This window comes from Staurois parvus, unplaced genomic scaffold (genome assembly GCF_062004578.1).
Source record: "Staurois parvus isolate SC_StPar_1 unplaced genomic scaffold, SC_StPar_1.0 ptg000636l, whole genome shotgun sequence".
Taxonomy (NCBI): domain Eukaryota; kingdom Metazoa; phylum Chordata; class Amphibia; order Anura; family Ranidae; genus Staurois; species Staurois parvus.
Window position 1 is genome coordinate 4,084,636 of NW_028318432.1, and position 27,216 is coordinate 4,111,851.

Below are 27,216 nucleotides of genomic sequence, written 5' to 3' on the forward strand. Positions count from 1 at the left end.
AGGGCTTTCCAGGTCAGCCCTCTGGTACCTCCCCCTGCTCTAGAAACTTGGAGAAGTTTCTAGAAGCCAGTAGGTGGAGGTGAGGAGGGTCTGATCTGAATATTTATGGAAATCTGACCAATCCCAGGCAGGAGGCCTGGCAGTGTGGGAGATCAGTCCATAAATATGACAGAGCCAGGCCTGCAAGGGGATTCAGGTGGAAGATGGCGTGAGGAAGTGCTACTGATGTGGAGCCTGGGAGGAGACCCCGGAGAAGGAGGGTTTACCTACAGTCTGGGAGCTTGAAAGAGGGACCTTTGCTGGGGAAGAGCAGCCTGTCAGCAGAGGAAGAAGCCATCCCAGTATAAGGCCTGAAAGCCGCTTCACCTTTTAAAGCTACAGGAACAGAACAGTGTGAGTACCTCTACACCCCCTGGGCCTACAAGGGAAAGGGCAGTCAGGTGCAATACCCAACTAGTTCTCCCTGGGACAGCATTCCATCTGTCTCGGAATCCCTTGCCCTGGGGTATTCTTCATGACAGTCGGGTGGATGAGGAGATTTTCATCTGGGGTCTGAAGAGGTTCATTTAAGGGGACTAAGTGCTCCTACTAAGGACTGTGTGCTGATCCATTAAGAGACAAAAAGCCATCTAAAAGGGAGGAGAAAGTCCAGGATCGAATTTCTTTCTGCTTTTTGTACATAGGAAGTTTGTCCTCCAAGCTGTTTCGGTTCCATTGGGCATCCCATATACCCCATCCAAGTTGTTCAACCTCTAATAAAACAACAAAATCAAGCACATGGACTGTTTACTGACTTTGGATGCAAGAGTGGAAAATGCGTCTTGCCTGGCTGTGCAGGAAAATAGAGGGTTCCGAAACCAGCGGCTTTCAAGAGGGTAGGGCTGCATATATATTTAGAATACTCTATGCAGAAGTGGAATTCTACATTCTCCACATGACCTGACCATCAGACACCATTACACTGCAATTCTATTACTCTCTCTACAGAGGTAGAACACCATAACTCCAGAAAGATTCAATTACTGATCATAATACAAACCTAAAATACAGAAATAGAACATTGCACCTTCAACATAACCTGATCACAAGACACGATATTACATTCTACAGAGACACAGAACGTGACCTTGCCATTAGATATAACATAATGCAATATAGTCCATACAGATTGGGGGCACAGTACCTCCACAATGACCATGATATAATTGTATTATCTCAGTATATATAGAACAAATGTGACCGCTGGACATAGTCATAGTATAACTAACATCCATTCTGGATATCATTAAGTCAAATTCTATTTACTCATTCTGAAAGTAATTGTTTAACCTTTAAAGCAAATTAGATATAAATGGTGCCTGCAGGTACCTGTGCAAGCCTTCAAATAACTTTTGTTTTCTTAGTTTTGGATAGAGTGGGGAAAGGTTAGACCCTCTGTCAAGTTTTTAATGCTGTCTGTGTCTCTTTTGGAAAGATCCACCCATTTATTTGCACTGGTAACTAATGCCACTGAGAAAGAAAATGAGGGGAATCCAAAACTTTATTAGAAAAGTCCCCAGAAAAACTGTTGATGGAAAATCCTCCAATGGGAACATGTGTTTCAGTGAAAAACTGCCTAAGAGGGGTATTCCCCTAACTTCCTGTTTTGTTTTTGGAACAGGAAGTGAAGGAAAATTTCCCCAAAGCTACACGGATGGCAAAAAATAAACTGATTTTATTATTATTATTATACAGGATTTATATAGCGCCAACAGTTTGCTCAGCGCTGATTAGCCCTTTTCTATTCTATTCAAAACTGAAAAAAGCTGCATCTCCTCTCACCAATCTTGGCAGGCGACAATTACGGTTCCACACACTTGGCGGTTAGTGGTCCATGTGTCCAGTCCTGAAGGCTCAGTCTCTCAATGCTGGATCACACACCTGCAATCCCTAGCTTTGGCTATACTCTTTAGAGCACAGGTGTCAAACACAAGGTCCGTGGGCCAAATCCAGCCCTCCAGGTCATTTCATGTGACCCTTGCACCTCTCCTGCAGGTACCCCCTTCTCTCCGCCTCCACCTTGTCACAGCAGTTGGCAGCAGAGAGGAGAATAGAGCTCATCTTCCAAATCCTGCACCTCTCAGTGCAGCTTCAGCACCCCCTCATCTCTGCCACCCCTGGTCTCAGCATTCAGCAGATTCTGGTAACTGACTCCACTCCTCCTCTGGTCCTCCTCCAGACCCTGCACTTTCTGCTTTCCACCTCTGCCCACAAAAGGGGTACACGGTGATGTTAGGGAGGCTGTGGGATTCTTGACATTCTTATATAATTTGGGTGGGGTGCTTTGGACATCTAGTCTTACAGATACAACTGGTCCTTTGAGGTCAACCATAATGCTGATATGGGCCACGATGAAATGGAGTTTGACACCCCTGCTTTAGAGTGTATGTAAACCCTAAAAATTAACTTCTCTTAATTGTTCCCTTTTTGTCAAATAAATATACCTTCAAAAGTATTTTGTTGTTATATCTATTTAATAAGTGAAAAAATACCTGCTGATTTTGCCAGAAATCTTGCAAGCGGATAGTTTCCTGTACTTTTTGCCTGTATACAAGAAGGGGGTATGAAGATGGGGAGGGCCTCGAGAGGTAGGGATGTAGGTGGGTGCTGCAGTCGGCTTCTCACCCCTTTCTTACTGCTGCTGACAGGGAGAATCAGTGTGAAATTCCCTACTCCTGCTTCCTCCCCCCCTCCTGCCACAGACATGAACCAATCAGGGGGTAGAAGAGTCAGAGCCAATAGGAAGTGGATTTACTGTGCTAAAGAGCCTTGTGAGAGTTGCAGATATTAAAAGGGGCAGCTCAATACAAGTGAATGGGGAATGGATGGACTCTGAACTGCAATGTCCATGATTCCCACTACAGAGGTGGAGAAACTGGGCTGTTTTCCCGGGCAAAAGAGGGACACTGGGAGCCTTTTGCAGAGGGAATCCGCACTGAGAGAGGACCGATGGCAGGATGTCACACAGAGGGAGCTTGCTACTGGAGTCTGCCTTCTTCAGAGGGAGGACAGACCAGCTGCTGAGGCTGCCAGAGCTGCCAGAGATTGCAAGTGTGTGATCCAACATTGAGAGACTGAGCCTTCAGGACTGGGCACAGGGACCACTAACCGCCAAGTGTGTGGAACCGTAATTGTCACCTGCCAAGAGTGATGAGAGGAGATACAGCTTTAACCCCTTGCTGCACTCAATTCCACATAGCCTACTTGTTACATAGCAGCCTTGCAGCTATATATCACCTACTCCTAAAGAGACAGACTTGTGCGCACCATTGACAGAAGGGTCCCACCGAAAGCCGGATAACACTAACTTTAAGGTGCCAGGTGTTTGCTTTCACCATATGGAGGGTTTTTGATTAAGCACTTAGGTTAGTGCGATACAGCATACAGTATGGTGTTTTTAAGCTTCTTTTCTATACAATAAAGTGGATATGTGCTTTAGTACGGTCTCCCGGACTTTCCTTTGATCTACAACACAGGTGTGCAAACTGGGCCAGCACACACGCTGAATGATTGTGGGGTGTGGGAGTAGCGAGCCTACCTGGAACAGTGCTACTTTCTCTGTCAATACTTATGGACACCCTATCTGGGGTACCACTAGTGTACACTCAAGAATATTTACATTGAGTTATTTGCATCTGATATGCTCATTAATAGTTGTCTCACTTAAGGTTTGGCCTAACATTGACACAGTTTAGGTATTTCCTTCTGTGATAGACCTGAATTCACTTTAGTAGTTCTGCACCTTTGAATTGTTTATTGCTTGATGCCAAGTCTTGCATTGTTTACCTGCTTTGATATAATACACTTACATAAATTATCATCTGGTAGTCTTTGACCTTATTTCTATGCAATATTATATATCTGTGGCTTACTAATGCTTACATTATCCAAGTGTGAGTAGTCCCCACCTCTAACCTGGTGTTCAGTGGGGACTGAATGGGTTTAAGAGTCTTAAGAGCCGTGGCAGAACCTTGGACCAGTCATTACCAGTGACTCTTTGGAGGGTAAGCGCTACAGGGAGGACATGCAGAAGAGGGGTTGTGGAGATGAGCAAGAGGATGAGGAGGAGAGATCATGGAGACGAGGAGGGATTATGGAGATGGGGAGGGAGAGGTAGTTGAGGAAAGGACTGTGTTCCTTGTAATCCATCAGAAATGAAGTAGGCAGGTTAGATATCATGACCTTAGGAATTCAGAGCTGTGTTGTCATATTAAAGAGGAGGGCAAGAGCATACTTTTATTTCTGGCACATCAACAACTGTACATGCAGTGTGTTTAAAAGGGAAATGTTTATGTATTCCAGAGATGTATGTATGTTTTTAATACTTTGCCTTTAGTTATAATTTAATGAGACAGCAATAATCCCTAGTAAGCATACATAGTCCAGGGACTACCAAATTGCTGAGAATCAGTCTATATGCTTATATGTATGTTTATATGTGGTGCCCTATACAGAGCTCAGTGGTGAGGTGGATGGTAAGCAGGCTCTCCCTTGATCTTGCCATGAGTCCATGTTGTACTTAAGAGAACAGCCGACACATGCAATGTTAAAACGTTTCTCACTGTACAAAACAGACTTCCATTTACACCTGCCAGTATTGACATTGAAACCCCAAGTAAACAAACATTGATGGATGCTGCCTGATTTATGAGAATAATCCAGGTTTAAAGATTTGTATTAGTAAAATAAGATTTGGATTGGGAAAATAAGATTGTATTGGGAAAAAATTTCTAACACATTTTTAACCATCTTGCCTTTTAAAAAAATAACCTTTTATATATATATATATATATATATATATATATATATATATATATATATATATATAAAACATATATATGTTTATTGATACATTTGTTTTCAGCTCCAGTATCCCCTGTGCTGAGGTTGTTGGCTTGTCCTAACCAAGACCCTAAGTCTAGTAGTCACCAACAAACTGACCCTTCCTGTAACACTAGTACTTAGCCCCGACCCACCCTTTCTAGTCTAGTATTCACCCTCACACTGACCTTTCCTGTAACCCCATTCCTAGTATTCACCTTCACACTAACCCTCCCTCTAAGCCTAACCCTAGCACTCACCCTTACACTGACCCTCCCTGTAACCCTAACTCTAGTGCTCACCCTCATACTAACCATCTTTGAAATCTTAAACCTAGTACTCACCATAACTTTGTTCCTCCCTGTAATCATAACCCCAATATTCACACTCACACTGTAACCCTAGCCCTAATATTCATCCTTACACTAAGCCTGTAACCATAATCATAGTACTCGCTCTCGCACTGACCCTTCCTGTAACCCTATCCTTAGTATTCACCCTCAATAACCCTCCCTCTAACCCTAAACCTACTATTCACCCTCACACTGAAACTCCCTCTAACCCTAACCCTAGTATTCACCCTCACACTGACCTTCCCTGTAACCCTAACCCTAGTATTCACCCTCACACTGACCTTACCTGTAACCCTAACCCTAGTATTCACCCTCACACTGACCTTACCTGTAACCCTAACCCTAGTATTCACCCTCACACTGACCTTACCTGTAACCCTAACCCTAGTATTCACCCTCACACTGACCCTGCCTGTAACCCTAACCCTAGTATTCACCCTCACACTGACCTTCCCTGTAACCCTAACCCTAGTATTCACCCTCACACTGACCTTACCTGTAACCCTAACCCTAGTATTCACCCTCACACTGACCTTCCCTGTAACCCTAACCCTAGTATTCACCCTCACACTGACCTTCCCTGTAACCCTAACCCTAGTACTCACCCCCACACTGACCTTCCCTGTAACCCTAACCCTAGTATTCACCCTCACACTGACCTTCCCTGTAACCCTAACCCTAGTATTCACCCTCACACTGACCTTCCCTGTAACCCTAACCCTAGTATTCACCCCCACACTGACCTTCCCTGTAACCCTAACCCTAGTATTCACCCTCACACTGACCTTCCCTGTAACCCTAACCCTAGTATTCACCCTCACACTGACCTTCCCTGTAACCCTAACCCTAGTATTCACCCTCACACTGACCCTCCCTGTAACCCTAACTCTAGTATTCACCTTCACACTGACCCTCCCTGTAACCCTAACCCTAGTATTCACCCTCACACTGACCCTCCCTGTAACCCTAACCCTAGTACTCACCCCCACACTGACCCTCCCTGTAACCCTAACCCTAGTATTCACCCTCACACTGACCCTCCCTGTAACCCTAACCCTAGTACTCACCCCCACACTGACCCTCCCTGTAACCCTAACCCTAGTATTCACCCTCACACTGACCTTATCTGTAACCCTAACCCTAGTACTCACCCCCACACTGACCCTCCCTGTAACCCTAACCCTAGTACTCACCCCCACACTGACCCTCCCTGTAACCCTAACCCTAGTATTCACCCTCACACTGACCCTCCCTGTAAACCTAACCCTAGTATTCATCCTCACACTGACCTTCCCTGTAACCCTAACCCTAGTATTCACCCTCACACTGACCCTCCCTGTAACCCTAACCCTAGTACTCACCCTCACACTGACCCTCCCTGTAACCCTAACCCTAGTACTCACCCTCACACTGACCCTCCTTGTTACCCTAACCCTAGAACTCACCCTCACACTGACCATCCTTGTAACCCTAACCCTAATACTCACCCTCAAACTGACCCTCCTTGTTACTCTAACCCTAGTACTCACCCTCACACTGACCCTCCTTGTTACCCTAACCCTAGTACTCACCCTCACACTGACCCTCACTGTAACCCTAACCCTAGTACTCACCCTCACACTGACCCTCCCTGTAACCCTAACCCTAGTATTCACCCTCACACTGACCCTCCCTGTAAACCTAACCCAAGTATTCACCCTCACACTGACCCTCCCTTTAAATGTAACCCTACTACTCACTCTCACACCGACCCTCCCTTTAAATGTAACCCTAATACTCTCACACTGACCATCCCTGTACCCTAACTCAAGTATACACCCTCACACTGACCCTCCCTGTAACACTGACCCTAGTACTCATAGAAAAAAAGTGCAGCGCTAAATGAATTAAGATCTGTACTGATAAAACATAATCAAATCATAGTCCAGAATCAAGCTAAAACGTAAATATCATAAAATGTTAAGATCATGATATATTAAAATATATTGAAATGGTGACAGTCTGTGGCAGGTGATAGGTACAGGAGATGATAGTGACTTCATGTTCCAGTGGCGAGGTGATAAATAGTAAAAATATTGATATTTTGAGAGGTTTTATTGTGGTTACCTTTTCATGCCTTTAGCTGCTATATTATAGAGCGCTCACTGAGTATACCTTATTAACCCTAGTATTCACCCTTACATTGAACCGCCCTGTAACCTTAGTACTCACAGTCACACTTACCCTCCTTGTAACCCCAACCCTAGTATTCATCCTTACACTGAACCTCACTGTAATCTTAGTACTCACCCTCACACTGACCCTCCCTGTAACCCTAACCTTGTACTCACCCTCACATTAACTCTCCCTGTAACCCTAACCCAAGTATTCACCCTCACACTGACCCTCCCTGTAACTGTAACCCTAGTACTCACCCTCACATTGACCCTCCCTGTAACTGTAACCCTAGTACTCACCCTCACACTGACCCTCCCTGTAACTGTAACCCTAGTACTCACCCTCACACTGACCCTCCCTGTAACAGTAACCCTAGTACTCACCCTTACATTGACCCTCCCTGTAACCTTAGTGCTCACCCTCACACTGACCCTCCCTGTAACCCTAAACCTAGTACTCACCCTTACATTGAACCTCCCTGTAACCTTAGTGCTCACCCTCACACTGACCCTCCCTGTAGCTGTAACCCTAGTACTCACCCTCACACTAACCCTCCCTGTAACCCTAAACCTAATATTAACCCTCACATTGACCCTCCCTGTAACCCTAACCCAGAGTGCTCACCCTCACACTGACCATCTTTGCACCTAACCCTAGTATTCACCCTCACACTGACCATCTTTGCAACCCTAACCCTAGTACTCACCCTAACACTGTTTCTCCCCGTAACCATAACCCTAGTATTCACCCTCACACTGACCCTCCTGTGACAATATCCCTAATATTCATCCTCACACTTAGCCTTCTTTAACTCTAACCCTAGTACTTATTCTCACTCTGTTCTTCTTGGTAACCTTAACCCTAGTATTCACCCTAACATTGACCCTTGGTGTAACCTTAGTACTCACCCTAACACTGTTCCTCTCTGTAACCCTAAACCTAGTGCTCACCCTCACACTGACCCTCACAGCAACCACAACCCTAGTAATCACCCGCACACTGACATCCTCTGATACCCAAACCCTTGTGTTCACCCTCACAACTACTCTCCCTGAATCTGTAGCACTAGCACTCATCTTTACCCTTCCTGTTACCTTATCCCTAGTACTCACCCTCACATCTACCCTCCCTATAACCCCATCACTCACCCTCACTCTGACCGTTCCTTTAACCCTAACATTCACCCTCACACTTACCCTTCACTGTAACCCTAACCCAGGCATTCACATTTACCAATCTCATGGTTCTAACCCTTGTACTCACCTAACCTACCCTGATCCTTGTTTTCACCCCCATGATGACTCTTACTTTAATTCTAACCCTAGCATTCACCCTCACACTCACCCATCCTGTCACCTTAACCCTAGTACTCACCCTTACACTGAACCTCACTGTAACCTTACTACTCATCCTCACATTGACCCTCCCTGTAACCCTAACCCTAGCATTCACCCATCCTGTCACCTTAACCCTAGTACTCACCCTTACACTGAACCTCACTGTAACCCTACTACTCATCCTCACATTGACCCTCCCTGTAACCCCAACCCTAGCATTCACCCATCCTGTCACCTTAACCCTAGTACTCACCCTTACACTGAACCTCACTGTAACCCTAGTACTCACCCTCACATTGACCCTCCCTGTAACCCTAACCCTAGCATTCACCCATCCTGTAACCTTAACCTTAGTACTCACCCTGACCCTTCCTGTAAACCTTACTTTCATCACTCACACTTCCCCTGGCATGTAACCCTAACCCTTGTACTCATAATAACCCACCCTATCATGGTGTAACCCCCAAACTGACCCTTTTTTTAACCCTTATCCTAATGCTCACTACCATTCTTACATTCCCTATTAACCTAACCCTCCCCCTGCCTAATGTAAACTTAATCCCTCGCTTTGCATACTCGCTGTTCCTGAACTGGGATCCTCTGTGACAAATATCAACCTTCTTGCACTGAATGATACCAAAACCATGATTCCGACATTGGAATCTACCGTTTCATACATAATATATAAATGTGTCATGATGGGATTATAAAAGTACCATGGTCCTTGAGCTCTTTGGAGCCTTGGGAAGTATTTGGCCATGACACATATACAAGTAATTAAACTGAATTTTGTAGTCAGCTAAATTCTCACTGCCTCTCCACCATGCTATGTCATCATTACTTTAACAGCATTCATTGCCCCAGCCTGCAGATTGCCTGCATGAGGTCCTATGAGCTAACATTGCTGAATCGCAGTCACTCAGCAGCACGCCTGTCTTCCACGGATTATGATGATTATGATGATTGCACTTCTTTCTCTGGCTAAGTCACTGTTCCGCTGCCTTCTCTCACTCATACAAAGGACGCGGGTCTGTCACAGAGAAACACGACATTGCACAAGAGATTAACATCCGAATGCCCAACTATGCACGCCCAGCGTTTGACATTACAAGGTGCATTCTTTCTCTCCCAGCTCCCTGATGCACCTTTAAAAACAAACAGCAAGTTGTGCTCTGTCACTGTAAATTGCACGGGGTCGCTACTGCATGGGAAGCTTCCAAATTAAAAGCATTCCTGCCATAGTCACTCCTTAAGCCCCCAGGTATTGTCTGCGCTAGCATCATCCCTGCTTAACCCCTTCGGCTTCAAAGGCTTTGCAGCAAAGCAGTAGCACATTGAATTGTCTCCGCTTAACACAGGCTAATTTTTAAGTGTGGCCAATCAGCACCCAGCTTTCAACGTTCCGTCTTCCCTCAGCTTATAAAAGGTGAAATCTAATTGGTTGCAACTGGTCCCTGCATTTGGTGCGCCATCGTTTCTCTCTGGACTGCCTTACTGAACAAGCCTGATCCTATAGCTCGTAGCCTACAGCTCTGCAGCTCTGGGCACCTGCTTCCTTCCAGAACTAGTTCAGGACAGCCAGGGCGAGACTTTAGTCAATTCTTGTTGCTTTGCAATCAGTTCAATTAGACTTTTATATTGGTTCCCAGAAAAAAGCCATTTACCTTGTCCAGACAGTTGACTTTTTCCGTGGGATAGACGACCCTGCCACAACGGGCACATTGAGGGTTCATTTTCCCAGAGTCCTCAGGGTAGCTGGCACAGAGCAATACTGTATAAAAAAAAAAGGATTAAAAAGAAGATCCCGGCTTCCTCTGGGAGAAGGGAATGTGTTACAGTATCCAAAGGCACAGGCAGCTGTCAGGGAGCAGGCAGAGCTCTGATCAGCTGTACAGAGAATACATCACACTGCAGTCCCAAGGCAGATGTGCGCGCGTGTGTGTATGTGTGTGTGTGAGTGAGTGAGTGCGCGTGTGTGTGTGTGTGTGTATGCAACTGCCTAGGCTCCCCCTTAGCCCGCCCTGCCTGCTTTTTTTTTCCTTTTTTTTTCTTTGATGCTTTATTGAAATGTACAAATGAAACAATTTAAGGAGGATAATATAGAACAAAACTAAATATATATTGTTTCTGTTACATTCTATCCTGCTTAGAAAAAATAATGTCAAATCATTAAAAAAAAGGGCAACGTCTGCTTTCCTTAAAGTGACACTAAACTATGGTTTTAAAAAACTCCTATTAAAGTATGTATTCCTAGCTTTGCAAAGTGTTAGTATGTATTCCTAGCTTTGTAAAGTGTTAGTATGTATTCCTAGCTTTGTAAAGTGGAGGTATGTATTCCTAGCTTTGTAAAGTGTTAGTATGTATTCCTAGCTTTGTAAAGTGTTAGTATGTATTCCTAGCTTTGTAAAGTGTTAGTATGTATTCCTAGCTTTGTAAAGTGTTAGTATGTATTCCTAGCTTTGTAAAGTGTTAGTATGTATTCCTAGCTTTGCAAACTGTTAGTATGTATTCCTAGCTTTGTAAAGTGTTAGTATGTATTCCTAGCTTTGCAAAGTGGAGGTATGTATTCCTAGCTTTGTAAAGTGTTAGTATGTATTCCTAGCTTTGTAAAGTGTTAGTATGTATTCCTAGCTTTGTAAAGTGTTAGTATGTATTCCTAGCTTTGTAAAGTGTTGGTATGTATTCCTAGCTTTGTAAAGTGTATGTATTCCTAGCTTTGTAAAGTGGTGGTATGTATTCCTTGCTTTGTAAAGTGTTAGTATGTATTCCTAGCTTTGTAAAGTGTTAGTATGTATTCCCAGCTTTGTAAAGTGTTAGTATGTATTCCCAGCTTTGTAAAGTGTTAGTATGTATTCCTAGCTTTGTAAAGTGTTAGTATGTATTCCTAGCTTTGTGAAGTGTTAGTATGTATTCCTAGCTTTGTAAAGTGGTGGTATGCATTCCTAGCTTTGTAAAGTGTTGGTATGTATTCCTAGCTTTGTAAAGTGTTGGTATGCATTCCTAGCTTTGTAAAGAGTTAGTATGTATTCCTAGCTTTGTAAAGTGTTGGTATGTATTCCCAGCTTTGTAAAGTGTTAGTATGCATTCCTAGCTTTGTAAAGTGGTGGTATGCATTCCTAGCTTTGTAAAGTGTTAGTATGTATTCCTAGCTTTGTAAAGTGTTAGTATGCATTCCTAGGTTTGTAAAGTGTTAGTATGTATTCCCAGCTTTGTAAAGTGTTAGTATGCATTCCTAGCTTTGTAAAGTGGTGGTATGTATTCCCAGCTTTGTAAAGTGTTAGTATGTATTCCTAGCTTTGTAAAGTGTTAGTATGTATTCCTAGCTTTGTAAAGTGGTGGTATGTATTCCCAGCTTTGTAAAGTGTTAGTATGTATTCCCAGCTTTGTAAAGTGTTAGCATGTATTCCTAGCTTTGTAAAGTGTTAGTATGTATTCCCAGCTTTGTAAAGTGTTAGTATGTATTCCTAGCTTTGTAAAGTGTTAGTATGTATTCCTAGCTTTGTGAAGTGTTAGTATGTATTCCTAGCTTTGTAAAGAGTTAGTATGTATTCCTAGCTTTGTAAAGTGGTGGTATGCATTCCTAGCTTTGTAAAGTGTTAGTATGTATTCCTAGCTTTGTAAAGAGTTAGTATGTATTCCTAGCTTTGTAAAGTGTTGGTATGTATTCCTAGCTTTGTAAAGAGTTAGTATGTATTCCTAGCTTTGTAAAGTGGTGGTATGCATTCCTAGCTTTGTAAAGTGTTAGTATGTATTCCTAGCTTTGTGAAGTGTTGGTATGTATTCCTAGCTTTGTAAAGAGTTAGTATGTATTCCTAGCTTTGTAAAGTGGTGGTATGTATTCCCAGCTTTGTAAAGTGTTAGTATGTATTCCTAGCTTTGTAAAGTGTTAGTATGTATTCCCAGCTTTGTAAAGTGTTAGTATGTATTCCTAGCTTTGTAAAGTGGTGGTATGTATTCCTAGCTTTGTAAAGTGTTAGTATGTATTCCTAGCTTTGTAAAGTGTTAGCATGTATTCCCAGCTTTGTAAAGTGTTAGTATGTATTCCTAGCTTTGTAAAGAGTTAGTATGTATTCCTAGCTTTGTAAAGTGGTGGTATGCATTCCTAGCTTTGTAAAGTGTTAGTATGTATTCCTAGCTTTGTAAAGTGTTAGTATGTATTCCTAGCTTTGTAAAGTGTTGGTATGTATTCCCAGCTTTGTAAAGTGTTAGTATGTATTCCTAGCTTTGTAAAGTGGTGGTATGTATTCCTAGCTTTGTAAAGTGTTAGTATGTATTCCTAGCTTTGTAAAGTGTTAGCATGTATTCCTAGCTTTGTAAAGTGTTAGTATGTATTCCCAGCTTTGTAAAGTGTTAGTATGTATTCCTAGCTTTGTAAAGTGTTGGTATGTATTCCTAGCTTTGTGAAGTGTTAGTATGTATTCCCAGCTTTGTAAAGAGTTAGTATGTATTCCTAGCTTTGTAAAGTGGTGGTATGCATTCCTAGCTTTGTAAAGTGTTAGTATGTATTCCTAGCTTTGTAAAGTGTTAGTATATATTCCTAGCTTTGTAAAGTGTTAGTATGTATTCCTAGCTTTGTAAAGAGTTAGTATGTATTCCTAGCTTTGTAAAGTGGTGGTATGCATTCCTAGCTTTGTAAAGTGTTAGTATGTATTCCTAGCTTTGTAAAGTGTTAGTATGTATTCCTAGCTTTGTAAAGTGTTAGCATGTATTCCCAGCTTTGTAAAGTGTTAGTATGTATTCCCAGCTTTGTAAAGTGTTAGTATGTATTCCCAGCTTTGTAAAGTGTTAGTATGTATTCCCAGCTTTGTAAAGTGTTAGTATGTATTCCCAGCTTTGTAAAGTGTTAGTATGTATTCCCAGCTTTGTAAAGTGTTAGCATGTATTCCCAGCTTTGTAAAGTGTTAGTATGTATTCCCAGCTTTGTAAAGTGTTAGTATGTATTCCCAGCTTTGTAAAGTGTTAGTATGTATTCCCAGCTTTGTAAAGTGTTAGTATGTATTCCTAGCTTTGTAAAGTGTTAGTATGTATTCCTAGGTTTGTAAAGTGTTAGTATGTATTCCTAGCTTTGTGAATTGGTGGTATGTATTCCTAGCTTTGTAAAGTGGAAGTATGTATTCCTAGCTTTGTAAAGTGGAAGTATGTATTCCTAGCTTTGCATAGTATGCGATGCATACTAGCACATTAAAGCTCTTAAAGTGATACTAAACCCAGGACCCAGCATTCACTATATCTGGTCTCCCACAGTACACAGAACATGGAAGTGTAATTATTTTAGTAAATATAAACTGCTAAATACCTTTTCTCATCAGCACTTAACAAAAAAAAATCTTCTCTAGCAATACACACCAAACTGAGCATGTGCATGTGACTGAATTCAGTCTGTATCAGGTGGTCATTTCAACAAGAGGAGGGGCAGAGAAGAAAGGATCAAACACAATGCAGAGGATTAACCCCTTATATTCCAAAGTGAGTATAACAAGCATGCTTTACTGCATATACAGACTGATTTTACTGTTGTGGGTTTAGTAACACAAGATTTTTTTTTTTTGCTATTTTAAACCGGCTTTCCGTGGCTATGTGCATTCTCCATGGTCCCACTTTATGTAGGATTGTAACCACCTTCTTTTGCTCGGTCCTGAGCTGGACTAGAGGCTATGGGATAGTGTGCATAGAGGAGTGTACATGACTACAACTAAAGTGTGCTGCTCATTCCAAACAAATGGAAGTGAGGGGAAAAAGGAGAGGTTAGGGAGATCATGGAGGACATTACATGGAGGCAGAAAAAATCAGCAAGAAATGATTACATTAACAAAAAGATTACAGGGCCATTAAAGTGGTTCTAAAGGCAGAAGGTTTTTTACCTTCATGTATTCTTTTTTACCTTAACTATTTTTTTATTATAAAAGCAAAAGCAGGCAACATAAAACTATTGGCACTGACTATAATAAACAGCAATAAAGACAGTTGATAAGCAGTTCCTCCTGCAGCTCTCAGGGGGTAAGTTCTGCCATCGGCCCCGCTAACTATAATGACAGTTCACTGCGGACGCACCTATTTGCAGCTCTCTGCACAGCCAGTGTGATTACCTGCAGTGACCGCTGCTGGACGCAGACAAAGTGCAACCAGCGGTGATGACCGCAGGTTATCGCTGGCTGTACAGAGAGCCGTGAATGGGTGTGTCCACCAATGGCCTGTCATTATAGTGAATGCCCCGGCAGCCATACCTACTCGCTGAGAGCTGCAGGAGGAACTGCCGCTACAATTCACACTGGCCCTAATCCCTGGGGTGAATGTAGCCTATGTGTGTGCTGTGTGGGGAGGTAGAGGGGGGTTGTGGGCAGAGAGCTTGGGGGGGGGGAATTGAAATCTTGGGGGGCACAGATCACCCCAGTACCCCCATATCTGGCCATGCAGCATTTACGCAACTGGCACCCCTGCTTTCCCTGCTGATGGTGTTATTGCAAACATGGCAGCCCCGGCATCCCTCCAGATGTGCATTTGCCTGGCTTGTCAATGCAGGCTACTGCTGACTGCTATGCTTGCACAGCATCCCCAGCATCACTACAGATGTGAATTTGCCAGGCTTGCCTGTGTCTGTTGTGCTTGCACGGCATCCCCAGCGTCACTACAGATGTGAATTTGCCAGGCTTGCCTGTGCCTGTTGTGCTTGCACGGCATCCCCAGCGTCACTACAGATGTGAATTTGCCAGGCTTGCCTGTGTCTGTTGTGCTTGCACGGCATCCCCAGCGTCACTACAGATGTGAATTTGCCAGGCTTGCCTGTGCCTGTTGTGCTTGCATGGCATCCCCAGCGTCAATACAGATGTGAATTTGCCAGGCTTGTCTGTGTCTGTTGTGCTTGCACGGCATCCCCAGCGTCACTACAGATGTGAATTTGCCAGGCTTGCCTGTTTCTGTTGTGCTTGCATGGCATCCCCACTGTTCCTCTCAGATCTGGTTCACATATAGCACCTGCAAGTCACAGGTAGAGCAGCCCATTTAGTTCAACTTATTTCAGTTAACCTCCCTGGTGGTCTAACGAATCAATATTTTTGAATGTCAAAGCAGTACATTTTTTTGCATGGAAATATGTAGTTTTTTTATTGTAGGCCTGTAATTCTTAGGAATAACTCACTTAAATCTGTCCAAACATGAGTCTAGTAAACATCCTGGGTATGATAAAATCTGAAACACAAAATCATAAATTATAATATAATAAAATTATAAAAAATAATACTATAATAATAATAAATTTAATTCAATAATGTAATCAAACCAAAAACACTGAAATTTGAAATAGAGCACCAAGTTCGCACATCACTCAGTCACAGAATCGTTTTCATAGTCTGATGACGAATTTCCCCACAAATCATCACTTAATTCTGCAAGCGAAAATAATTTACTATCGCTGTTCTCTAGCTGGTCTAAAACCGCTTTTGACCTGAAGGGACACTTTTTGGATGCCATGGACGTTCTCAAGTTTCCAGGCAGAAAGAACAGTAAAAGTGCAGGCAAGGCACAGGACAAAGCACTCGGGACAAAATGTATGTGAAATGGTTTGATACAGTAATGTAATCCTAACAGATTACAATGTATTGTGTGTATGTCATGTTTGTACTTTTTTGAATCTCCCGCCGGTTCTGCCCCCCTGCGCCCCGATGTTCGCAGGGAAGGGAACTCAGAAGACGGATTTCGACATCGACCAGAGGACATGGCCGGAGGACACAGCGGGTGGATATTGGGGGATCGCAGGTCAAGGTAAGGATCGGGGGATCGCAGGACAAGGTAAGGAGAGGGGGATCACAAGACAAGGTAAGGATCGGGGGATCGCAGGACAAGGTAAGGATCGGGGGATCGCAGGACAAGGTAAGGATCGGGGGATCGCAGGACAAGGTAAGGATCGGGGGATCGCAGGACAAGGTAAGGATCGGGGGATCGCAGGACAAGGTAAGGATCGGGGGATCGCAGGACAAGGTAAGGATCGGGGGATCGCAGGACAAGGTAAGGATCGGGGGATCGCAGGACAAGGTAAGGATCGGGGGATCGCAGGACAAGGTAAGGATCGGGGGATCGCAGGACAAGGTAAGGATCGGGGGATCGCAGGACAAGCTAAGGATCGGGGGATCGCAGGACAAGGTAAGGATCGGGGGATCGCAGGACAAGGTATGGATCGGGGGATCGCAGGACAAGGTAAGGATCGGGGGATCGCAGGACAAGGTAAGGATCGGGGGATCGCAGGACAAGGTAAGGATCGGGGGATCGCAGGACAAGGTAAGGATCGGGGGATCGCAGGACAAGGTAAGGATCGGGGGATCGCAGGACAAGGTAAGGATCGGTGGATCGCAGGACAAGGTAAGGATCAGGGATCGCAGGACAAGGTAAGGATCGGGGGATCGCAGGAGAAGGTAAGGATCGGGGGATCGCAGGAGAAGGTAAGGATCGGGGGATCGCAGGAGAAGCACTATAGAGTAATCCCGAGTGTGGCTCGGGTTACCGCTTTCGGTACTAAAACTTAACCCCGAGCCACACTCTGGATTACTGCTAAGAAGGTTAATGATACCGTTGCGGCATGCTAAAGTACAGCTCTTTTCTGTGCGTGTCGGGACAGCGTGCAATATTGAGCACATTGCTGACACGCAGGGACAAGGGGGTACTGACAGGAGAGGTGCAAGGGCCACATGAAATGGCCTGGAGGGCCAGATTCGGCCCACGGGCCTTGTGTTTGACACCTGTGATTTAGAAGATATTTGCTCTTTTTCAGAGCCAGCACAGGCGCTCTGAAGGAACAGCATAGCCACACCATTCCTTCAGAGTACTGTGCCGTGGCCTGGGACTCCCGCGCACATGCGCAGGAGTGATGTATTTGTGGCTCGGCCAGTCAGACAGCGGGGCTCACAAACCCAGAAGACTGGGTGAAGACGGAAGCCTCTGCAGCAGTCAGAGCGCGTGTCTTATAACAATAGGTATACGAGCGCTAGGTAGTGCAGGGAAAAAGCAGCTGACTTAAAGGCAAAACCTCTTACCCTTCATAAAATCTAATAAATATATGCAGCGCTGAGAATCAAATGACACATATAATATAAGCAAATACATTTGCGCTGTGAGGCGCTGAAGTTATGTTCAAGTGCAATGAACGCCTGTGGACGTTTAATTGTGCAGGTGGTGAACTTAGTAATATAGTGATGTAAATAAGCACATAAGTCCCAAACTCTATACAGAAGTAAAAGACGTGACTCCAGTGATGTGTAAATGAGTATAGATTGCACTAACCAGATAGCGCAATAATATGCGCATTTGAGTACTTAAATGACTCCTGGTCCTCTGGGTATGGAAAGATGAACATCCAAGGATCAACTGGCCAACCGACAGAAAGACAGGTAATCGTAGGGTCATCAGCCTCCAGGGATCAGGAATCACTCAGCCATCCACCAGGGGGATCACAGTCCAGGTAACAGGTATCATGCATAACCACCAGGGGGACCTCTCTCAAAGGCAGGTGCAGAGCAGGAAAAGAATCCACAGTGTAGTAAAACAGCAGTAAATATGGCCGCTGGCCTGACACGTGGCCTGTGTGGCGTGACGTCACACCCTGGCTCCTGGCTAACGCGTTTCGTGCAGGAGCATTTTTATCAAATTTCCTGCACGAATTAAAGTCACATAAAATTCTTTGATACCACCTGTACAACAGGATCTGTATGCGGCACAATTTTCTGACCAATGTTTGTCAGACCTTCATCATTATATGAACACTTTCTTTGTCTGTTTATTGATTTTCACACTTATTTATTTGCGCTCGTTGTTGCGAGTCACTTCCATGATATCACTTGTGTTTGATAATTTCATATTTTTATTAGTGCACTTTAATATAGGTTTATATATTAATTTCTTCAATGCTGCACCAACTTTTTATGCATGTTTTATATAAGGTTTTTGGGTTCCTTTTTAGTGCATATGCTACTGACCTCATCAGAATCTTGAGCGCTCGCTGATCTCTCAACATGTATATGCAGTAAGGCATGCTTATTATACTCACTGTGGAACCTAAGGGGTTAATCCTCCGCATTGTGTAAAATGGCTGTTTGATCCTGTCTTCTCTGCCCCTCCTCTTGTTTAAATATCCATATCAGAAAGACTGAACCCGTAGGCCTTCTGCACATGCTCAGTTTAGTGTGTATTGCTAGAGAGGTTTTTTCTTTCTTGAGAAAGTGCATGTGATCAGCAAAGGGCCAATCAGCACTGTCCAGACAGACGGTCAGGGGTTTTGCATCCGCCTAGAGCAGAAGGAAAACTCCTCCTACAAGCTTTAACCAGTGCTCAGCTGAAGTCACAAGACTGCTCTAACTGTTGATAGGTAAAAGTATTTAGCAGTTTATATTTACTAAAATAATTGCATTTCCATGTTCTGTGTAGTGTGGGAGACCAGATATAGTGAATGCAGGGTCCTGGGTTTAGTAACAGTTTAAGGATTGGCACCTTTGGGGATCGGGGGGGTGGCTTTATCCCGAATTTGACAGGTACCCACTTGCACTAAGGCGATCGGAAGCAGACGTTGTCCTCCCCCCTCCCTCCCCATAGTCTTCTGGGACACATGACAGATCTCAGAACACTATGGAACCATTCAAAAAGTGCAGCGCTACTTGTGCAGTGAGCACCCGGCTGTGAAGCTGCAAGCTGTTACACCCAGGTGCCCAAACTGAAGATGCCAGCACCGCGGAGAGAAGATGGCCGGTGAGTTCAGCTGCTGGGAGGACACCGCTGGGCCGAGGGACAAGTAAGTGGCTGTATTTTAAAAGTCAGCAGTTACAGTTTTTGTAGCTGCTGACTTTTATTTTTTTTGTTAAATTCACCTGGAACTCCGCTTTAACCAAAAACTGTTATGGTTTTTCCTTTAACACCATGGGATTGATTTACTAAAGGCAAGTAGACTGTGCACTTTGCAAGTTCAGGTGCGTTCATTTTTAGCTTAGTAAATGTGGTAAAGCGCTGCAGATTTCCATCATCCAATCATGTGCAAAATGCATTTTTTTTTAATTTTCTGTGCACCTGATTGGGTATTCTTTACAAAGTGATGCTTCTCCACATTTACATTTACTAAGGAAAATGAGTGCAGCTGCAACTGCACAGTACGCAGTCTATTTGCCTGTAGTAAATCCACCCTGATGTTCAAAGGACAATTACCAATACACTGGAAAAAAGAGCTGGTTAGGAAAATGCTCATTTTCTCTTGTGTGGAAGATGTTGTAAATACAGAATGACAATAAATACAATGATTAAAAGCTTGTTTTTTTTTTCATTTCATGCAGCATTTTAATCTGTGCCCAGATGGGTGAATACGGAACTTCTGCAATCAGTCTGAGGATTGCCAGGAACCTGCAGACCGCTGATTGAGAAACATTTATCCCCAGACTAATCCACCTGATACTTTCTTATGACGTCTTGTTCATAAAGCAGCTATTCCTTTGCTGCTGTTCTCAGCTGCTATATTTATTTTAATCTGGACTAACTGTTCACTTTCAAAGAAAAGGAACATTTGAGAACGGTAGGGCACCTGTTCACACATTTATTATCAAGGCAGATGCTTGGTTAGTACCATAGTCTTGCAGCACCTTGACCTCCTATGGGGTTGATTTACCAAAGGAGTAGAGACAGTCAACCTTAGCAAAGTAATTATTCACTTTCCAAAGTGAACACCGAGTTAAGTAAATAAGATGAAACAGTGTTCACTTTCATGACCTAGTCATGTCTTTATTCATTTCCCTTGCACCTGATTGGGTAGTTAAAAAGATATAACCCCTACATACTGAAAGGCTTCTTTACAGTAAGAGCTGTAAAAAAAGTGGAGTAGACTCTCTGAAATACTAGTTATGTCCAGTTCAGTAGATTGTTTTTTAACCCCTTCACACATAAGGGTAAAACAAATCTTAATAATAAGTAAAATTTAGCAAATTGACTTGTGTTAGTAAAACCGTACATATCATCACAACTACTTTGTACATCCAGGTGAATTATACCTTGTTTTTTCAAGACAAATTGGGCTTTCATTTGGTGGTAAATGGTAAAGGATATCTTGTGATTTTCTTTTACTATCAAAGGAAAACTGGCCCAAAATAGTAAAAAAAAACATTTTTTTATTTTTTAATTTAGCTCTGTGTTTCTTGTTGCTATCATAACCTACCACCAAAGAGCAACCCAAAATAAATTCTCCAGCTCCTGACGATCGCAGCGATACCATATATGTGTATGTTATTGTTGTTTGTACCCGTAGTACAGCCCAGAACCAATAGTGTGCATTTAGCTTTTTTTGTCCCACCTAAAACATAGTGACACTGACACTAACTAACACTGACACTAACTAACACTGACACTAATTAACACTGATACTAATTTTAACCGGATCTAGAAGTACTGCTACAGGGCAGCAGGGTTGCTCAAAATCACATATATATATATGTGATTTTGCAATTCTGGGTAGAGGGCACGTGCGCTGCTCTACCTGCACTGCCATTGGCGGATACAGCTGTCAATTACCAGGTCCTGGCCGGAGATTCCCCGCCGGCACCTGGCGATCACCGAGGAACAGTGAAAGGGGAGAGGTCTGCGTGTAAACAATACAGATATCTCCCCTGTGAGCATGAACAGGCTGCTTTGTATTGCTCTGCACAGCAGAGCAATACAAAGCAGCTTGTCTCCCTAGTAAAACACAACACGGCACACTGTTAACACTTTGATCGCCCCAGATCAGGGGCGGACTGACCATTTGGAAACTCGGGCACTGCCCAAGGGCCCGGGGTCAGTAGGGGGCCCCATGAGATGCCCCTGGTACCTTTTTCATAGGCTTTTTTGAGTTTGGGCAAGGACACAGGGGCCCCATGATCCCCTGTTGCCCGGGGGGCCCCATGAGTTGAGAGTCCGCCCCTGCTCCAGATGTTAACCTCTTCCTGCCCAGCGTAATTAGTACAGTGTCAATGCTTTTTATTAGCACTGATCACTGTATTAGTGTCATTGGGATGTCAGTGGCAGTTAGTCAGTTCCCCCCACTGTCAGAATGCCGCCGCAGTCCCACAGTCTTGCTATAAGTTGCTGATCACCGCCATTACTAGTATAAAGAAAAAAAAATTTAATCCCAGTATATATACCGCCATTTGTAAACGCTATAACTTTCACGTAAACCAATTAATTTACACGTATTGGGATTTGTTTTAGCAAAGACATGTAGCAGAATACATTTTGGTCTAAATTTATGACAAAATTTGATATTTTACATTTTTTACTGGATATGTTTTATAGCAAAAAGTAAAAAATGTTTTGTTTTTTTTCAAAATTGTCAGTCTATTTTTGTTTATAGTGCAAAAAGTAAAAAACGCAGAGGTGATCAAATACCACCAAAACAAAGCTCTATTGGTGGGGAAAAAATGGCATAAATTTAATCTGCGTGCAGCATTGCATGACCACGCAATTGTCAGTTAAAGTAAAGTAAAGCAGCGCCGTAATGCAGAAAATGGCCTGGTCAGGAAGGAGGTTAAATCCTCTGGAGAGCAAGTGGTTAAAAAAGGTTTTTTTAAATCCTGACCTTGACCCAAACACTAACCCTGGCATTGACCTATATCAAACCTTGATCTAGGTATTTTTTCTTTATTTTTTTAGTTCACTTTTTATTATTTCTTTTTTTTTTTTTTACACACTGTTGTTTTTTTTCTCTCTGCAAGGAGAGAAGGAGAGAAAGAAAACACGGGGGCGGGCTTCACAATGATTGATTACTGTGATAGCCAATCAGAGGCTATCACAACGATCAGATGACCCGGAATCGGGAGTGCCGCGTCCCTATTGTTAGTATGCTCCCAGCACAAAGACAGATACGCAAATATGCGCCCCCACAGAAAAAAGCCCAGTTTTGTGTGGCCGCATATTTGTGTGATGTCGGAGCCAAGGGGTTAAAAAAACACATTCCTAAATATACAAAATATAACTGTATATTAATATGTATAAATAATAAAAACTAGGGATCGTTGATCCAGGGAATATCCAATTGCCTCCTGGGGGATCAGGAAGGATTTTTTTCCCCTGCTGGAGCAATCTCATTATTGGGTTTTTTACCTTTCTCTGGATCATTGTGGGTATAAGACTCTATATATGGAGGTTTTCTATTAGTTTGTTTTTTTCTGCTGGTTGAACTAGATGGACTTTTTCAGTCTAACAATGTAATTTATTTAAAGTGAACGCAGATTCAAATGATTTACGAAAACCAGCAAACATTCATTTGCAAATCCTTTAGGATGTACTGTAGATGCCAACTCTAGGGAAAGTATCAGGAAATCCATTAGAAGAATTTTGTGTAGGAGAAGCAATTAAGAAAGTCGGTTTGAGAAGTAGAGTGCAAGAATGGAGAACAAAGGGAAGATATAAGTAGCCAAAATAAAATGAAATGATTTAGGAGCAAAAATTGTATGTGATATAAAATGATGCATGAAAAGATCTTTATGCGTTATGATTTATTTGTTGCTCTTATTTTACATATATCTAGAGGGGGATAAAAGGAGATGTAATGATAAGTGAAATATTATTTTAGTACAAAATAGGAAGCTGACATCTAATCCTAAATTGAAATATGAGAAAAAATAAGTAGGAAAACAGACATATAAAAAGGTTAAGATGTAAAAAAAGTAATATTAAAAAATGCATGATGAATTAATAAATGTTGATGTTACACCCTCTGATGTGACTGACAAACTAACAATACTAACAATATATGTGACGCACTACCCCTGCAGGAGCCCCTGGATAGGATGGGTTCTCTGTTCTTTGCCTCAACCTCCGCAATGATTTCAGCCCCTCTGACACACTACATGCAGTGAACAAAGCTTGCCACATCACAGAAATCACTGAAGGCAATACCAGGCACACAATAATGATGCTGGGTCAGGAAACAGACACCAAACAAATTAGTAAAGGCAAGTCTCATTACATTATCACACAAGATGATTGGTAATGATAAAGGTTTGAGAGTGGATTAGTAATAGTAAAACTCAGCGCATGGTATGATCAGTGGTCAGCAATAGGTATAGGTTAACATTATTTACTAGGGATGCACCAATATATATCGGCCGCTGAAAATTATAGCCTGAAAATAGGGTTATCGGCATTTTGCCAATAGAAAAAAGTTACCAATAATGGCATGCTGCGTCCCATAGACTTCAGTGCAAAATCACGTCCTATTGACTTCAATGCAAAAATGCCCACTGGTAACTTCAATGCAAAAATCGCAGCCCACTTGTGACTTCAATGCAAAATCGCGTCCCATACACTTCAATGCAAAATCACGTCCCATTGACTTCAATGCAAAAACGCCCACTGGTGACTTCAATGCAAAAATTGCAGCTCACTGGTGACTTCAATGCAAAATCACATCCCATAGACTTCAATGCAAAATTGCTTCCCTTAGACTTCAATGCAAAATTGCATTCCATAGACTTCAATGCAAAGTAGCATCCTATAGACTTCAATGCAATGTCGCATCCTATAGACCATCAATGCAAAATCACATCCCTTTGACTTCAATGTAAAAATGCCAGACACAATTAAATGTAAACAATTTTTATTTTAAACTGTCCATTTCGGTTTTTTCGATTTTCGGCCAAGTGTAGCCTGAATTTTTGGTTTCAGCACCGGTATTTTCATTTCGGTGGGCCACTACTATGTACCAGGATCAGCATAAACAGTAGCAAGATCACGATGAGTGTTCAGCAATGGACAGTAAAAGGGTAAATCTACTGTGTTCAGGAGACTATGCTGCCAAAGTGCATTAAGGGTGATCATGCTAGTCATAGCCTAACTGGATGGAGACACCCTTTATGTGAGTAGCAGATAGGGGGGCTTGTAAAATTGCTTTAAAGGGGCAGTACTTTATTGTGTTCTTCTGCCTGCTATTGTTGGGGCCCATAAGCAATGTTGGTGCACGTAATGACAGTCGTGGTGAACCAGCATACATGTAGAAAGCTCTTTGAGTTTACCTGCTTTGGAGATACCAATAAAATGACTGGTTGCTTTTACCAACTCGGCTGGCTGATGATCTTGGGCTACCTCATATCACTATATATATATATATATTACTAGTGAAACCAGCTAGACAGCTAAATGAGACTTTAATGGTACTAAACTGGTAACGCCAATGTTGTACTGTTGAAAAGGTTCAAACATTTATTAGGGGAAGGAAAGAGAGCCAAACCACCAATGGTGTAGCAGGATTTATTCAAGAGTGAATATAAAATACAATAAAATACAATAAACTTCACTCACAAAAGTTGCTTAAAACAGACATATGTGACACACTGCACTATAACTGTTTGCAGGATGTTGATTGACCACAAAATGGCAATGTTGACACAATTTAGCTATTACAGACTTGAGTATAGCAAAGCATTGTTGAACATGTATGCTGAAGGCATGACTGTTGTGCCCGGACAGGCTGAAAGCAGACTACATTTCCCAGAGGAGCTGGAAGCCTATATAATCAAAAGCCCAGAAACTTCCTGGGGGAAGGAGAAAGGCTATGTGAGGGTGAGGACGTGTGCTGCATGCTGGCACTGGACTCAGAGGTCCCGAGCCAGATCGGGTTGCATCGGAAAGCCAGAAGGAAGGACTACAGAGTGCTGGTGTGCTGACAAGCAGGAGAGTCGACCCTGCAGGCAGACAGATTGTGGAATCGTGACCAGTATCATTTCGTTCTCAGAGGGAGAGGACAAAGGGGCCCCCCAACCAAGAGACAGTTCTTCACTCTGCTAAGCCAAACTTGGTGAGAGGGTTCTACAACCCAAATCGATTTCAGTTACCAGATATCCTGCTGTTTTGCAGTTATTTCAGTTTAGTCTTCATTTTGTATCACAGTCTACCACATGAAACACAGACTTCTTAGCCCAATTCAGTACCGCGAGCCTATAGCTTTGGTGTTCGCCTTGAACGAAGGACTGCAGCACACTTGTCTTGGGGACAGTAACACTATCAACACCTCAACTTCAATACATTACAGCTATAAAGGAGTTTGCCTCATCCAGCCAATTCATACTTATTGGAATACAAATTCTATTGGAGTCTACTCCCACCCCTTCCTCATCTATATCAATCTTTGCCTTCACTTACTTCTATAAAGGGACTCTTTCTAGTTTCTGCTACCACCTCTCAGGGAACGTTTTCCTACTACTGTGCCTGTTCTCCTAGATCTCAAATAAAGAACACTTCAACCTTAATGTGCACCAACTAGGGCCCAAACAAGTACGAAGAACAGTTGTTTTTTTATATCCTGTGGTGTACTAAAGAGCTCAATTTTGGTCTCATCTGACCACCACACTTTCAACCAGTCCTCCTCTGCATCATTCAGAAGTTCAGATGGGCCTGGACATGTGCTTTCCTGAACAGAGGGACCTTGCGGGCACTGCAGGATTTCAATCCTTGTCGGCCTAGTAAGTTACCAAATGTTTCTTGGTGACTGTGGTCCCAGCTGCCTCGACATCATTGACAAGATCCTCAGGTGTAGTTCTGGGATGATTCCTCACTGTTCTCATGATCATTGACACTCCACAAGGTGAGATCTTGCATGGTGCACCAGACCTAGGGAGACTGACAGTTGTTTTATGTTTCTTCCATTTGCGAATGATTGCACCAACTGTTGTCACCTTCTCACCAAGCTGCTTGGCGATAGTTTTGTAGCCCGGTCCAGCCTTGTGTAGGTCTACAATCTTGTCCCTGACATCCTTGGACAGCCCTTTTGTCTTTGACATGGTGGAGAGTTTGGAATCTGGTTGTTTGATTGCTCCTGTGGACAGGTATCTTTTATACAGGTAATAAAAGGAGATTAGCAGCACTCCCTTTAAGAGACTGCTTCTAATCTCAGCTTGTTACTTGTATGAAAGACACCTGGTAGCCAGAAATCCTGCTGAATGATAGGGGATCAAATAGGTATTTCCCTCATTAACATGCAAATCAGTGCATCATTTGTTAGACATGCATTTCTTTTGAATTTGTTGTTGCTATTCAGTCTCTCAGTGTTACAATACACCTACTATTCGATTTTTAGACTGATCATTTCTTTGTGAGTGGGCAAACATTCAAACATTCAAAATCAGCAGGGGATCGAATACTTATTTTCTTCACTGTGTGTATATATATATATATATATATATATATATATTGTACATTCATATTAGTCTCAAGGGGTGTACAATCTAAGGTCCCTAACTAACAACATTCATACACATAATAGGGACAATTTAGACAGGATCCAGTTAACCTTCCAGCATGTCTTTGGAGCGGGGGAGGAAACCCACACAGGCACAGGGAGAACATGCAAACTCAATGCAGGTGGTGTCATGTTTGGGATTTGATTTTAGCCCAGACCTCTGGGGTTATAGATGTCTATATACACATGTATAGATCTTTGTCATTTTATATCACTGCTTATCAGCATTATTTGAGGTGTACCTATTCTCACCTGATGTCGATACAGTCCCTCATACACC

General features: G+C 42.8%; 2 protein-coding genes across 3 annotated transcripts in view; one reads left to right on the top strand and one right to left on the bottom strand.

The window, feature by feature from the left end:
• The window catches only part of LOC149449105 (uncharacterized), a 40,835-nt gene extending 31,143 nt beyond the window's left edge, over positions 1 to 9,692 (top strand). Inside the window, exons 4-6 of the mRNA XM_089693834.1 lie at positions 6,106 to 6,862; positions 7,550 to 7,772; positions 9,579 to 9,692. Of these exons, the coding sequence (XP_089549960.1) occupies positions 6,106 to 6,862; positions 7,550 to 7,772; positions 9,579 to 9,692 (1,094 nt within the window). The remainder of the gene's footprint in view (positions 1 to 6,105; positions 6,863 to 7,549; positions 7,773 to 9,578) is intronic.
• The window catches only part of NEBL (nebulette), a 306,245-nt gene extending 295,559 nt beyond the window's left edge, over positions 1 to 10,686 (bottom strand). Inside the window, exon 1 of one of the 2 annotated variants that reach the window (XM_089693734.1) lies at positions 10,372 to 10,686. In XM_089693734.1, the coding sequence (XP_089549860.1) occupies positions 10,372 to 10,440 (69 nt within the window). In that variant the 5' untranslated portion in view covers positions 10,441 to 10,686. The remainder of the gene's footprint in view (positions 1 to 10,371) is intronic. The other variant, XM_089693736.1, reaches the window with a different exon arrangement.
• Positions 10,687 to 27,216: the final 16,530 nt, after the last annotated feature.